Genomic DNA, 16,201 nt, shown 5'->3' on the forward strand with positions numbered 1-16,201 from the left:
CTCCACCTCCTGGGTTCAAGCGATTCTCCTGCCTCAGCCTCCCGAGTAGCTGGGATGACAGGCATGCATCATTACGCTCGGCTAATTTTTTTTTTATTTTTTAATAGAGACGGTGTTTCACCATGTTTGCCAGGCCGGTCTCGAACTCCTGACCTCAAATAATCTGCTCACCTCGGCCTCCCAAAGTGCTGGGATTACAGGCATGAGACACAGCACCCAGCTGATCTTCCAAGTCTTAATATACAATGCATGCATGCATATACACTAGTAAATAATACATATACAGCAATACAGAATTATCATTATACAGACATCATCAAGCTACTGCTGCTGTATAGCCTTTTCTTTAAAATTCTTACATTATTTTAATTTCATTTCCAGGCTAATGCATATTCTTCTGCTCTGTAATTTTAAAGTTTCCACAATGTTGTCTCTTATATAAAGGCAGTATCACTCAAGCAATGCCCCGTGGTTATTTTTAATCCAAATTTGCAGATGATGATCAAAGGATTAAAGAATGATTCATGTGGCTAAAGTTCCAGTTTGCTTGTTAAATATTTAGAAAGAAATAATATCAAGGCCAGCCATGGTGGCTCATGCCTGTCGTCCCAGCACTTTGGGAGGCAGAGGTGGGAGAATGACTTGAGGCCAGGATTTCAAGGTTGCAGCCAGTGACTGTGTCATAATCCCAGTGCACAAGACAACCCTGGGTGAACAGCAAGATCCCGTCTCTACAGAAAACAACAACAACAAAAACAAAAAACAAAAACAAAAAAATGCACTGCAGCTAGGGTGACAGAGCAAGACCTGGTCTCTAATAAATTTAAAAGAGGCCCGGCGCGGTGGCTCACGTCTGTAATCCCAGCACTTTGGGAGGCCGAGGCAGGTGGATCACGAGGTCAGGAGATCAAGACCATCCTGGCTAACACGGTGAAACCCCGTCTCTACTAAAAAAAAAAAAAAAAAAAAAAAAATTAGCCAGACATGGTGGCAGGCACCTGTGGTCCCAGCTACTTGGGAGGCTGAGGCAGGAGGATGGCGTGAACCTGGGAGGTGGAGCTTGCAGTGAGCCAAGATGGCGCCAATGCACTCCAGCCTGGGAGACAGAGCAAGACTCAATCTCAAAAAAAAAAAAAAAAATTAAAAGAAAAAAACAGCAAATGCTCTCCTTGGATACTGAATTCACTCTGAGGGAGTCATGGGGGTTTTATAAGGATGAAATGTATCCCAGTGTTGGTGTCTTGCTAGCAAAAACTTAGTGCTTAATAAAATAACTAATATTTTGAAATTCCTTTGCTTGAGGAATTAGAGATGTGAAGAACAATGGATCAGAAAGCAAACTGCAAAATATGGGAGGTACAGCTGGGCGCGGTGGCTCACGCCTGTAATCCCAGCACTCAGGGAGGCCGAGGCGGGCGGATCACCCGAGGTCAGGAGTTCGAGACCAGCCTGGGCAACATAGCGAAATCCCATCCCTACTAAAAATACAACGCTTAGCCAGGCATGATGGCAGGTGCCTGTAATCCCAGCTACTCAAGAGGTTAAGGCAGGAGAATCACTTGAACCCGGGAGGCAGAGGTTGCAGTGAGCCGAGATTGCGCCACTGCACTCCAGCCTGGTGACACAGTGAGACTCTGTCTCAAAAAAAAAGAAAAAGAAAAAGAAAAAGAAAAAGAAACAAAGAAATTCCTTTGCTTGAGGAATGAGAGATTCGAAGAACAACTGATAAGAAAGCAAACTGCAAAATAAGGGAAGTAATTAATCCCCTCAAAAAGTCCGCGTTGGGGGTGGGCAGCTTATTTCGTGAGAGACTTTCAGATGAAATCAAGAGGGATGCCAGGAGTCCGACAGGGAGAAAAGGGAATTTGTAACCAAGCTCATTAATTCCAAAACTTGATGAAACAGACAATTATCTAAAGGGAAAAGCTGTCTAAACTGACTCAGAAAGAGGTGGGAAACTTCAACAAACCAGTAGACGCCCAAGGAATTTTGAAAGCTGAGTTAGAATCGCTCTTCCGAAAACTCCTCAACCCATGCAGTTTTGAGGGCGAATCCTGGCAGTGTTTCAAAAGCAGACACTTTTAAAAATGGTAATTAGACGATTCTGCAATGCAAAGGGAGAAATAGAAAAGCTTCTCAAGGTTCTTTGTTTTGTAAACAAATTATTAAAACTTTAGTATCCCGACTTGAGACAGGAAAGAAAGTAAATCTATAGCTCCCCGATACATATCACTTCAAAAGACCTCACGGGGGACAGGCACGGTGGCTCACTACTGTCATCCCAGCACTTTGGGAGACCGAGGCGGGCAGATTACTTGAGGTAGGTCAGGAGTTCGAGACCAGCCTGGCCAACGTGGCGAAACCCTGTCTTCACTAAAAATACAAAAACTAGCCGGGCGTGGTGGCGCACACCTGTAATCCCAGCTACTCAGGAGGCTGAGGCAGAAGAATCACTTGAACCCGGAAGGCAGAGGTTGTAGTGAGCCGAGAATGCTCCACAGCACTCCAGCCTGGGTGACACAGCTAGACTCCATCTCAAACAAACAAACAAAAAGACTCAAGGGAATGGCTGGGGCATGAAATCTTGCAGTGCTTAAGAAGATAACGCATCATGACAACGAAGATCATTGCAGAAATGTGGGAGCATTCCCTATTCAACATAGTGCTGGAAGTTCTGGCCAGAGCAATCAGGCAGGAGAAGGAAATAAAGGGTATTCAATTAGGAAAAGAGGAAGTCAAATTGTCCCTGTTTGCAGATGACATGATTGTATATCCAGAAAACCCCATTGTCTCAGCCCAAAATCTCCTTAAGCTGATTAGCAACTTCAGCAAAGTCTCAGGATACAAAATCAATGTACAAAAATCACAAGCATTCTGGTACACCAATCACAGACAAACAGAGAGCCAAATCATGAGTGAACTCCCATTCACAATTGCTTCAAAGAGAATAAAATACCTAGGAATCCAACTTACAAGGGATGTGAAGGACCTCTTCAAGGAGAACTACAAACCACTGCTCAATGAAATAAAAGAGGATACAAACAAATGGAAGAACATTCCATGCTCATGGGTTGGAAGAATCAATATCGTGAAAATGGCCATACTGCCCAAGGTAATTTATAGATTCAATGCCATCCCCATCAAGCTACCAATGACTTTCTTCACAGAATTGGAAAAAACTACTTTAAAGTTCATATGGAACCAAAAAAGAGCCCGCATCGCCAAGTCAATCCTAAGCCAAAAGAACCAAGCTGGAGGCATCATGCTACCTGACTTCAAACTATACTACAAGGCTACAGTAACCAAAACAGCATGGTACTGGCACCACAACAGAGACATAGATCAATGGAACAGAACAGAGCCCTCAGAAATGATGCCACATATCTACAACTATCTGATCTTTGACAAACCTGACAAAAACAAGAAATGGGAAAAGGATTCCCTATTTAATAAATGGTGCTGGGAAAACTGGCTAGCCATATGTAGAAAGCTGAAACTGGATCCCTTCCTTACACCTTATACAAAAATTAATTCAAGATGGATTAAAGACTTACATGTTAGACCTAAAACCATTAAAATCCTACAAGAAAACCTAGGCAATACCATTCAGGACATAGGCGTGGGCAAGGACTTCATGTCTAAAACACCAAAAGCAATGGCAACAAAAGCCAAAATTGACAAATGGGATCTAATTAAACTAAACAGCTTCTGCACAGCAAAAGAAACTACCGTCAGAGTGAACAGGCAACCTACAGAATGGGAGAAAATTTTTGCAACCTACTCATCTGACAAAGGGCTAATATCCAGAATCTACAACGAACTCAAACAAATTTACAAGAAAAAAACAAACAACCCCATCAAAAAGTGGGCGAAGGACATGAACAGACACTTCTCAAAATAAGACATTTATGCAGCCAAAAAAACACATGAAGAAATGCTCATCATCACTGGCCATCAGAGAAATGCAAATCAAAACCACAGTGAGATACCATCTCACACCAGTTAGAATGGCCATCATTAAAAAATCAGGAAACAACAGGTGCTGGAGAGGATGTGGAGAAATAGGAACACTTTTACACTGTTGGTGGGACTGTCAACTAGTTCAACCATTGCGGAAGTCAGTGTGGCAATTCCTCAGGGATCTAGAACTAGAAATACCATTTGACCCAGCCATCCCATTACTGGGTATATACCCAAAGGACTATAAATCATGCTGCTATAAAGACACATGCACACGTATGTTTATTGTGGCACTATTCACAATAGCAAAGAGTTGGAACCAACCCAAATGTCCAACAACAATAGACTGGATTAAGAAAATGTGGCACATATACACCATGGAACACTATGCAGACATAAAAAATGATGAGTTCATGCCCTTGGTAGGGGCATGGATGAAACTGGAAACCATCATTCTCAGTAAACTATCACAAGGACAAAAAACCAAACACCGCATGTTCTCACTCATAGGTGGGAATTGAACAATGAGAACTCATGGACACAGGAAGGGGAACATCACACTCCGGGGACTGTTGTGGGGTTAGGGGAGCGGGGAGGGACAGCATTAGGAGATATACCTAATGCTAAATGACGAGTTAATGAGTGCAGGAAATCAACATGGCACATGGATACATATGTAACAAACCTGCACATTGTGCACATGTACCCTAAAACCTAAAGAATAATAGTAAAAAAAAAAACTAAAAAAAGAAAATAAAAAACCAAAAAAAAAAAATGTGGGAGCATTCAGTTGCTGGGTCTTAAAAACCAATACCCCAAAGTATGGTGCTTTGTCCTGCTGAACTGAAGAAGCCTCAAGATCTCTTTGACCTCCCCCTCCTGGTTCCTCTGTGTCTCCCGATGTACAGGATAAAGTTGTTCTCTGAAGTTCCCTGAAGTCTGGACACATCAAAGAAAGAAAAATGACCAGTGTCCCCTTCCCTAAGTTTCTGAACCTGCATCGCGGGAGGAAAGACTGATGTCCGTCAATAGCCCTGCAGAGACTCCTCATAAACCACTGTCTGTTCTGCAGGCTCAACAGCCTCTGTCCCTGCACAGACTGGTCATAAACCATTATCTGAGGCCAGGCACAGCGGCTCATGCCTGTCATCCCAGCACTTTGGGAGGCCAAGGCGGGCAGATCACCTAAGGTCAGGAGTTTCAGACCAGCCTGGCCAGCATGGTGCAACCCCGTCTCTACTAAAAATACAAAATTAGCCGGGCGTGGTGTCACATGCCTGTAATCCCAGCTACTCGGGAGGCTGAGGCAGGAGAATGGCTTGAACCCGGGAGGCAGAGGTTGCACTGGGCAGAGGTCCCGCCACTGCACTCCAGCCTGGGCAACACAGAGCAAAACTCCGTCTCAAAAAAAAACAAGCAAACAAACAACAATAACAAAAAACATTATCTGTTTTCGGGCCACTGTACATTGTTCAAACCCATTGACTTCTCTTAAAAATCATTTACTCTTTGGAATCCTATATTCCCCCCAAATTCCCCACTCCCTTTCCCCTAAGAAGAGGAGACAAGTGTCTGTATCCCCTTGTGTAATGGGGCAATTCCTCTGACATTCTCCTCCATGTATGGGAATACATTTGCCTGTCATTTCCTTTATTCATCTTTCAATAAGGGAAACTGTATTTTGTGCGTTGATTTTTCAGCAAACCTTCAAATGGCAAAGGGGGATGTTTTTCCCTTGGCCCCTACCACAGCATCCCCAAAGGGTCTCCAGCTCCTAAGAAGATTCATTTATGGGCACTACATAGCTACGCAGCGTCACCCACCGAGCTCACAGACAACCAAGGCTTTGGGGTGAGAATGTACAAATAAATCACCGAATCCAAGCACCCAACACCGCACACGCAGCCTGGAAGTGGTTGTGTCACAGGTGTTTGAACCAGAGTGACTCCATCTTGAATAGGGGCTGGGTAACATGAGGCTGAGACCTACTGGGCTGCATTCCCTAACGGTTAAGGCATGCTAAGTCGCAGAATGAGATAAGAGGTTGGTACAAGGTACAGGTCATAAAAACCTAGCTGATACAACAGGCTGCAGTGAAGAAGCCGGCCAGAACCCACAAAAAGCAAAATGGCGACGAGAGTGACCTCTGGCTGTCGTCACGGCTACATTTCCGCCAGCGCCAGTTACAAATACCATGGCAACACCAGGAAGTGACCCTATATTATATGGTCTAAAAAGGGGAGGCATGAATAATCTACCCCTCGTTTAGCATATCATTAAGAAATAACCATAAAAATGGCCAATGAGCAGCTGTTGGGGATGCTCTGTGGAGGAGCCATTCATTTATTCCTCTACTTCCTCAGTAAACTTGCTTCCGCTTCGCACCGCAGACACCTCCTGAATTCTTTCTTGCACAAGATCCAAGAACCCTCCCTTGGGGTCTGGATTGGGGACCCCCTTTCCTGTAGCATCTTCAGGTATAGCCGTGAATCAGAGAAGCAGAAGGAGCTTACCTTGAAAAGCAACCAGCCGAGAAGCTTCTTCACCAGACGGGTGCCCCAGAACACATGCCGGTAGAGGTCCGTGTTGACCACCCCGGGGTCCACCACATTGGCGGTCACGTGGCTTCCCTCAGCCGTCAGCAGCCCCTGGAGGTGGTAGGTGAACAGGACAAGGGCCAGTTTGCTCTGGGCGTAGGCTGTGTGGGGTGAGTAGCAGGCACTGTGGGCAAGCAGGAGAAGGTGTAAGAGGCTGACGGCATTCACGCCTAAGTGCTTCACGCTGGCAGCATCTGTACCTGCGGCCACGGCCATGTCTATATGCAGCCACCTCCCCTAGACCCATGTGTGATTATGCCCTCTGTTGGCCAGTTTTCCAATGCGTGTGGACTTTTCTAGTTCACCTTTTTATTACAAACTCATCCCTTAATTGTATTGGGGTCAGAAGTGTTAAATTATGTTACTAATTTTTTATTTTTATTTATTTTTCAGATAGAGTCTCACTCTGTCGCCCAGGCTGGAGTGCAGTGGTGCAATCTCGGCTCACTGCAACCTCCACCTGCCCAGTTCAAGCAATTCTCCTGCCTCAGCCTCCCCAGTAGCTGGGACTACCGGTGCCCGCCACTGCACCCTAATATTTTGTATTTGCAGTAAAAACGGGAGTTTTGGCCGGGCGCGGTGGCTCACGCTTGTAATCCCAGCACTTTGGGAGGCTGAGGCGGGCGGATCACGAGGTCAGGCGATCGAGACCACGGTGAAACCCCGTCTCTACTAAAAATACAAAAAAATTAGCCGGGCGTGGTGGCGGGTGCCTGTAGTCCCAGCTACTCAGAGAGGCTGAGGCAGGAGAATGGCGCGACCCCGGGAGGCGGAGATTGCAGTGAGCCGAGGTTGCGCCACTGCACTCCAGCCTGGGCGACAGAGCAAGACTCTGTCTCAAAAAAAAAAAAAAAACAAAAAAAAAACGGGAGTTTTACCATGTTGGCCAGGCTGGTCTTGAACTCCTGACCTCAAGTTACCCACCCGCTTCAGCCTCCCAAAGTGCTGGGATTACAGGCAGGAGCCACCGTGTTTTTTTTTTTTTTTTGAGACAGATTCTGTCACCCAGGCTGGAGTGCAGTGGCGCAACCTCCGCCTCCCGGGTTCAAGCGAATCCCGTGCCTCAGCCTCCAGAGTATCTGGGATTACAGGCTCCCATCACCACGCCCGGCTAATTTTTTGTATTTTTAGTACAGATGGTGTTTCACCATGTTGGCCAGGCTGGTCTCGAACTCCTGACCTCCAGTGATCCACCCTCCTTGGCCTCCCAAAGTGCTGGGATGACAGGCATAAGCCACCGTGCCTGGCCACATGTGGTCTTCTTGATGAGTCCCAAATCATAAAAGACAACCACACAGCAATTTGGCAAACTTACCAAGCTATCAAGAATTTTCCTCACATCTATTGCAAGCTCTGTAGTGTGCTAAGCACACGTTAAACTCTTTGCACCTTGGTTCAAGCAGTTTAGAGCAACGTTTTAGTATCACAGGACACAGTGATAAAAATCGATCTGATAACCGTGGTAAAGTGAGAAGCGTCCCTCTCTTTCTCTCTCTTTCTGGTAACCTCAATCACCAGAAACACAGAAAACTGGCTGTTTCCAGCTTTGCTCCTGTAAATATTTTCTACTTTTTCTATGTATGCCTTAGAAATACTTTTTAAAGAGATGTTATTTGCATTGTTACATAACGTCCCTTGAAGGCACACAACCACCATAGAGTCCTTTTAGAATTTCATGCTAGGAATAGATCGTTGGCCCTAGAATCGGCCTCATAGTTCTTTTCAATCAGACAAGAAGTATTTGAGCAATAATGTTTTTCTTTCCTCTACGCTCCAAGGATGCCCAGAGATGATCAATTTGCTACACAATTATCATGACATTTCAAGGTGGCTGAAGGTTCATATCTCTTGCTTCTTTTAGATATATATTTTTTTTAATTTTATTTTTATTTATCTTTGAGACACAGTCTTGCTCTGTCGCCCCGGCTGGAGTGCAGTGGCATGATCTCGGCTCACTGCAAGCTCCACCTCCCAAGTTCAAGTCATTCTCCTGCCTCAGCCTCCCAAGTAGCTGGGACTACAGGCACCTGTCACCCGCCTGGCTAATTTTTTGTATTTTTGGTAGAGACGAGGTTTCGCCATGTTAGCCAGGATGGTCTTGATCTCCTGACCTGGTGGATCCACCCGCCTCGGCATCCCAAAGTGCTCGTATTACAGGTGTGAGCCACCGCGCCCGGCCTAATTTTCTGAATTAACCACATGGTATATGTATTCTGATGGAAGCTGTGAAAGGAAAATATCTGGGCACCCCAAAAGCAGGAAGCTCAAAGGAAAAGTCCAGCTGGAACCTGCTGAAGGCAAACCTGCCTCCCATTCTGTTCAAAGTCACCCCTGTGCTCTGAGACAGATGCATATCTCATCACCTCCTTTGGGAAGGCTCATCACAAACCCAAAAGAATGCAACCATCTCTGTCTCACCTACCTGTGAGCTGGAAGCCCCCCCCCGCTTCTAGTTGTCCCTGCCTTTCAAGGACTGTACTTCTTATTATTATTTTTTTGAGACAGACTTTTGCTCATGTTGCCCAGGCTGGAGTGCAGTGGTGCGATCTCGGCTCACTGCAAGCTCTGCCTCCCGGGTTCAAGCCATTCTCCTGCCTCAGCCTCCCGAGTAGCTGGGATTACCAGCGCCTGCCACCATACCCGGCTGATTTTTTGTATTTTTAGTAAAGATGGGGTTTCACCATGTTGGCCAGGCTGGTCTCTAACCCCTGACCTCAGGTGATCCACCTGCCTCGGCCTCCCAAAGTGCCGGGATTACAGGCGTGAGCCACTGCACCCACCCCAACGTAGCTCTTACATATATTGATTGATGTCTCCTATCTCCCTAAAATGTATAAAACCAAGCTGTGGCCAGACGCAGTGGCTCACGCCTGTAATCCCAGCACTTTGAGAGGCCAAGGTGGGCGGATCACAAGGTCAGGAGTTTGAGACCAGGCTGCCCAACATGGTGAAACCCTGTCTCTACTAAAAAAAAAATTAAAAAATTAGCCAGGCACGGTGGCATGTGCCTGCAGTCCCAGCCACTCGGGAGGCTGAGGCAGGATAATTGCTTGAACCTGGGAGGCAGAGTGTGCAGTAAGCTGAGACTGCACCACTGCACTCCAGCCTGGGCAAGAGAGTGAGACTCCATCTCAAAAAAAAAAAAAAAAAAAAAAAAAAAAAAAAAAAACACAAACAAAAAAAACAAGCTGTGACCTGACCACATTGCACACGTTACCAGGAGTTTCTGAGACTAATGTCACAGGTGCATGTCCTTAAATTTGGCAAAACAAACTTTCTAAATTAACTGAGACCTGCCTCAAATTTTCAGAGTTCACAAAGCCATCTCAGATATATTTTTAATATCAGCATGATATTTATGCTAAATAAATAACGATAAGATCAAAAAGCCTAAAAGAATGTTTAACACATTCAAAAGATTAAAAGAAAGACATCGTCATCATATGCATTTCAGAAAAAGCATCAGTGGAAATCCAATGCCTCTTACCAACAAAGGCTGTTCCTAAATAAGAATACAAAAGAGGGTCGGGTGCAGTGGCTCACGCCTGTAATCCCAGCACTTTGAGAGGCTGAGGCGGGCAGATCACCAGGTCATGAGTTTGAGACCATCCTGGCTAACATGGTGAAACCCCATCTCTACTAAAAATACAAAAAATTAGCCGGGCATGGTGGTGGGCGCCTGTAGTCCCAACTACTTGGGAGGCTGAGGCAGGAGAATGGCGTGAACCCGGGAGGCAGAGGTTGCAGTGACAGGAGATCATGCCACTGCACTCCAGCCTGGGCAACAGAGCAAAACTCTGTCTCAAAAAAAAAAAAAAAAAAAAAAAAGAAAGAAAGAATAGAAAATTGAAATAAATGAAGTAAACTTTGACCTAAGGATCTGGAGAAGAAAAATGAGAACGCTTTCCCAAGGAAAACACATAAAAGAAAACCAAAAAGATAAAGCAAATGAGAAATACAGAAAGCAAACAGTGTAAACATAAATGGTATCACTGGGGAACAGAGCCTGATGTTGCTTGTTTTTGTTGTTGTTTGAGACGGAGTCTCGCTCTGTCACCAGGCTGGAGTACAGTGGCGCCGTCTCGACTCACTGCAACCTCTGTCTCCCGGGTTCAAGCAATTCTCCTGCCTCAGCCTCCTGAGTAGCTGGGATTACAGGCGCCCACCACCACACCTAGATAATTTTTGCATTTTTAGTAGAGATGGGGTTTCATCGGGTTGGCCAGGCTGGTCTCAAACTTCTGACCCCAAGTGATCCGCACGCCTTGGCCTCCCAAAGTGCTGGGATGACAGGCGTGAGCCACCGTACCCAGCCCTGATGTTGCTTTCTAAACGTCCTCTCCCTGTTATAAAATGCCCAATATATACTATATTTTCCAGATGAAAAGTAGAATATTACACTTACAGAGCAGACCCTGAAACTATAAAAAAAAAAGATACCCTCTATATTCATGTATTCATTTTTTCATAAAATAAATAACAAAACCAATAATGCATGCCTATGTTGGGGTTCAGAGGACAATAATCTAAAATGAACACCTCAGAAGCAGCATCAGAAGCAAATCTTTCTCTCTGACCTTCTCCCACCCTCCTGTCTCTCAGACCCATTTCGCCCCAAGGGCACCACAGAAACTGGAATCCTTCTTCCCCAAGGCGGGTCCCAGAAAGCAAAGCACCTTTCCCCCAAGGCCAGCCAGAAACCCTATAAATAGGACTCTAACATTCCCTCCACCCTGAGTATATAAAAATTGGCCATAAAGAAATTTCCTAGCATGACACGGTGGCTCACGGCTATAATCCCGGCACTTTGGGAGGCCGAGGCAGGTGGATCACTTGAGGTCAGGAGTTTGAGACCAGCCTGCCCAACACAGTGAAACATCATCTCTACTGAAAATACAAACATTAGGCCAGGTATGGTGGCTCACGCCTGTCATCCCAGAACTTTGGGAGGCCAAGGTGGGCGGACCACGAGGTCAGGAGATCGAGACCATCTTGGCTAACATGGTGAAACCCCGTCTCTACTAAAAATACAAAAAATTAACCGGGCATGGTGGCGGGAACCTCTAGTCCCAGCTATTCGGAGGCTGAGGCAGGAGAATGGTGTGAACCCGGGAGGCGGAGCTTGCAGTGAGCTGAGATCGCGCCACTGCACTCTAGCCTGGGCGACAGAGCAAGACTCTGTCTCAAAAAAAAAAAAAAAAAAAAGAAAAAAGAAAATACAAACATTAGCCGAGTGTGGTGGTGGGCACCTGTAGTCCCAGCTACTCAGGAGGCTGAGGCAGAAGAATTGCTTGAACCCGGAAGGTGGAGGCTGCAATGAGCCAAGATCACGCCATTGCACTCCAGCCAGGGCGACAAGAACAAGACTCTGTCTCAAAAAAAAAAAAAAAAAAAAAGAAAAGAGAAATTCCCTGACTTGCCTTGTTTGAATGTAGGTTCTACGACCCCCTTCCCAGAGGGTCCCGCCCCACCCCCAGAAGGAAGGCGCACTGCTCACAGAGGCCAAAAAAATCTAGACAGACAGGCCTGCCTGTGTTTCCCCACTCAGACCATCAGCCTTAGATCAGACCCTTTTCCTCCAATCCTACATGGATTTTGTTCAGACTTCGTTGAACCTAAGCATAAAAATAGACAGTTTCCCCTGTATCTGCTGGTCTTCCCTCTGAAGGCTCCTGTATGTATACATAGAGTAAACTTTGTATGCCTTTTCTCCTATTCATCTGCTTTTGCAAGTTGATTTTTCAGCAAATCTTCAGAGGGAATGACCCTCCACCTCTTTTCCCATCACACTGGCAACGTTCCGAGAAGTCATCATGTCCACTGGAAGAACATGGGGAAAATTGGCCAGAAAACCAAAGGAAGGGCGTGCACATATACTTGTACATCTTTTGGGAGGGCAACTTCACAACATGCAACTCAATCTTTAAAATCATAAATCTTTTTTTTTTTTTTTTTTTAAGACAGAGTCTTGCTCTGTCGCCCAGGCTAGAGTACAGTGGCACAATCCTGACTCACTGCAACCACCCCCTCCTGGGTTCACGCCATTCTCCTGCCTCAGCCTCCTGAGTAGCTGGGACTACAGGCGCCCGCCACCATGCCCGGCTAATTTTTTTTTTTTTTATTTTTAGTAGAGACGGGGTTTCACCGTGCTAGCCAGGATGGTCTAGATCTCCTGACCTCATGATCCACCCGCCTCTGCCTCCCGAAGTGCTGGGATGACCGACGTGAGCCACCACGCCCGGCCCTTTTTGTGTTTTTTTTTTTTTTTTTTTTGAGACAGAGTCTCGCTCTGTAGCCTAGGCTGGAGTGTAGTGGCGCAATCTCAGTTCACTGCAACCTCCACCTCCCAGGTTCAAGCGATTCTCCTGCCTCAGCCTCCCAAGTAACTGGGACTACAGGCACCCACCACCACGCCCGGCTAATTTTTGTATTTCCAGTAGAGATGGGGCTTCGCTGTGTTGGCTAGTCTCAAACTCCTGACTTCAAGTGAACCGCCCACCTTGGCCTCCCAAAGTGCTGAGATTACAGGTGTGAGCCATCACACCTGGCCTGTGAATATCTTTTACTAACACCACTGCTTGAAATTGATCTTAAAAAATTAAACCTTGGGCCGGGCACAGTGGCTCATGTCTGTAATCCCAGGACTTTGGGAGGCCGAGGCAGGTGGATCATGAGGTCAGGCGATCGAGACCATCCTGGTGAACACGGTGAAACCCCATCTCTACTAAAAATACAAAAAATTAGCCAGGAGTGGTGACGCATGTCTGTAATCCCAGCTACTCGGGAGGCTGAGGCAGGAGAATCCCTTGAACCCGGGAGGTGGAGATTTCAGTGAGCCGAGATTGCGCCACTGCACTCCAGCCTGGGTGACAGAGTGAGACTCCGTCTCAAAAAAATAAAAAAATTAAAAATTGATTCAAAAAGTCTTTTCCGGCTGGGTCCAGTAGCTCACATCTGTAATCCCAGCAGCACTTTGGGAGGTAGAGGCGGGTGGATCACCTGATCCTTTCAGGGGTTTGAAAAGCTTCTTGGATCTTGTGAGAAAGAATTCCGAGTGGGTCCATAAAGTGAAAGCAAGATTATGAAAGTAGAAGAATAAAGAATGTGTACTCCATAGATGGAGCATCCCCGAGAGCTGCTGATGGCCCATTTTTATGGTTATTTCTTGATGATGCGCTAAACAAGGGGTGGGTTACTTGTGAGTTTTCTGGGAACGGGGTGTCCAATTCCTGGAGCTGAATGACCATGTCATGGCATCTGTAAACCGTCTCTTAGCAGCTAATGCATTAGAATCAGTGTATCAGGACCAGAGAGGATGACCACAGGTCACTCTTGTCGCCATCTTGGTTTTGGTGGGATTTGGCTGGCTTTACCACAACCTGGTTTATCAGCAGGGGCTCTGTGACCTGTGTCTTGTGCTGATCTCCTCTGTCATCCTGTGACTTAGAAGGCCTCATACATCTCCAAGGAAGGCAGCCCAGCAGGTCTCAGCCTCATGTTACACAGCCCCTATTCAAGATGGCAGAGTTTCTCTGGTTCTAATGCCTCTGAAAAATTTAGGGGATTGTTTTCTGAGCCCCAACACTGTGATCTTAGCAACTGAGCAATTCTCCCATCTTCATGTAACCAAAGACAGTGGATCACACAGCTTGGAAAGCTCGTACCGGGGAAATCGCACCCTGCAGCTGAGATTTTCTGAGATGTCCCTTGCCGTTGTGCAAAAGGCATGTTTGAATGCTTGCATGAGGACAAGTGACTCCCTCATTAATCCCTCCAGGGGCTCAGTTCTGCCTCCAGCCGCTGTCTCATCACGCAGCCATGGGTAGCAGAAAGCCACACACCAAAATCTGACATTGGGCCTGTAAAAAATAAAGGTTCCTGTTCAAAGACTTCCCTCCCCATCTAATTAGGAATAAATAGTAACTTCTCTGAGAAGCAAACTTTATTCAAAGACTTGTGCTAACATTCTTAAATATCTGCTAGCCATGATAAAGAAATCAATGTACTTTATGCTCTTAGCTCCCACAATTTAGCCTAAATATCAGCCCTGGCATGCTTATACTGGCCCAAGCAAGCATTACGTCATAGCCTGTTCCTCTTCTTTATTTAAAAGTGCTTTTACCTTTCTCAGCATTCCACAAGGTACTTCCTCCTTCCTTTGTTCTCCTCTGCCTTTGCCTCTTTTAAAAAGTTCCAAGTTGCTGGCCAATCGGGACAAATACAGAACGTGAGGTCCTCTTCCAGCCAATGGAAACCAGACACAGCAGGAGGGTGGATGCGTCAAGTTACAAATGACCCTGTCCCCGTCGTTCGCTGTACTCTCATGGCAAAACTGCTGGAGAGTGTACCCTTTCTGCTGAAAGTAAAAAAGTGGCCTTGCTGAGGAAATTAATATTCAAGTGCTATTTCTTTATGGCACTGGGGAACAAGCATTTCAAACAGACCTGAGGTCTATGCAATTTCTGCTGGAAAATAAACCTCAGGTCTGCTGCCTTAGAAATAAATAAGGGCAGGACAGAAAGGGTGACAAGGGGGTCCTTAGCCATGGAGACTCTGCAAGATAATAAACAATCAAAACATAACTTTTTGGGGGTTGGGGTGGGGTAGGAGGGGACTGGAAAGGCTGACTACGTAATAAAGAGACTGGAAGAACTGGCCGGGCACGGTGGTTCATGCCTGTAATCCCAGAACTTTGGGATGCTGAGGTGGGTGGATCACCTGGGTGGATCACCTGAGACCAGGAGTTCAAAACTAGCCTGGCCAACATGGTGAAACCCCGTCTTTACTAAAAATACAAAAATTAGCCGGTCGTGGTGGCAGGTGCCTGTAATCCCAGCTACTCGGGAGGCTGAGGCAGGAGAATCCTTGAATCCTGGAGGTGGAGGTTGCAGTGAGCTGAGATCACGCCATTGCACTCCAGCCTGGATGACAAGAGCAAACCTCTGTCTCAAAAATAAATAAATAAATAATAGAAATTTAAGAGACTGGAAAAATTAAGACAGGGAAATTGAGTAGTTCAGAGCTCAAGTCCCATCTCTGATCCAAGATAAACTGTAAACCCCCAATTACTGTCAAGTTATCTTTTCAAGGCAAACTTCTCCAATCTCCTCACCCCAGGGGAAGAGAAGAGTCCAGGAAACAGATAGTTATTAAGTGCACAGAGGCAACGACTGGCTTTCCTGCTGGCATAAGCGTCTTTTAAATATCAGCTACAAGCATTCGGTTCTGAATCTCCAGCATTTGATTGATGGGTAAGAGGAATGTTTACTTGAAAAAGTAGAAAATGCATCATCCAAAGGCAGATTTTTCCAGAGTAAATGGAGGGGTTGGTTCTGTAATTACGGTTTTACACAGTAGCTGGAGAAGAGAGAACTAAGATTGTTTAAAAATACGGTGTGGGGGCAGGGGAAAAGCCAATACATTTCTCTACAGGAGGTGAAGAAAGAAATCCAAGAGGGGCACGTAGTTTCAGGAGAGATTCCCTGGGGTAAGGGTTAGGGCTGAAGAAATATCCACACCAGAAATGGGAAAGAATGAATGCATGAAATGAATGAATGAAAGAAATATGCGGGAGGACATGCCCATTAAGGTTTGTAAATGAAGCTCTAAGGACACAAGTGCTTGATATTAGGTCGGGCATGGTG

At 45.9% G+C, this 16,201-nt stretch overlaps 1 protein-coding gene across 1 annotated transcript in view; it reads right to left on the bottom strand.

Moving 5' to 3' along the window:
* Positions 1 to 16,201, bottom strand: part of LOC129475920 (dehydrogenase/reductase SDR family member on chromosome X) — a 316,179-nt gene that overhangs the window by 16,760 nt on the left and 283,218 nt on the right. The window contains exon 6 of the mRNA XM_055268392.2: positions 6,474 to 6,681. Coding sequence (XP_055124367.1) covers positions 6,474 to 6,681 — 208 coding nt within the window. The remainder of the gene's footprint in view (positions 1 to 6,473; positions 6,682 to 16,201) is intronic.

The sequence above is a fragment of the Symphalangus syndactylus genome, chromosome X (genome assembly GCF_028878055.3).
Source record: "Symphalangus syndactylus isolate Jambi chromosome X, NHGRI_mSymSyn1-v2.1_pri, whole genome shotgun sequence".
Classification (NCBI taxonomy): Eukaryota; Metazoa; Chordata; class Mammalia; order Primates; family Hylobatidae; genus Symphalangus; species Symphalangus syndactylus.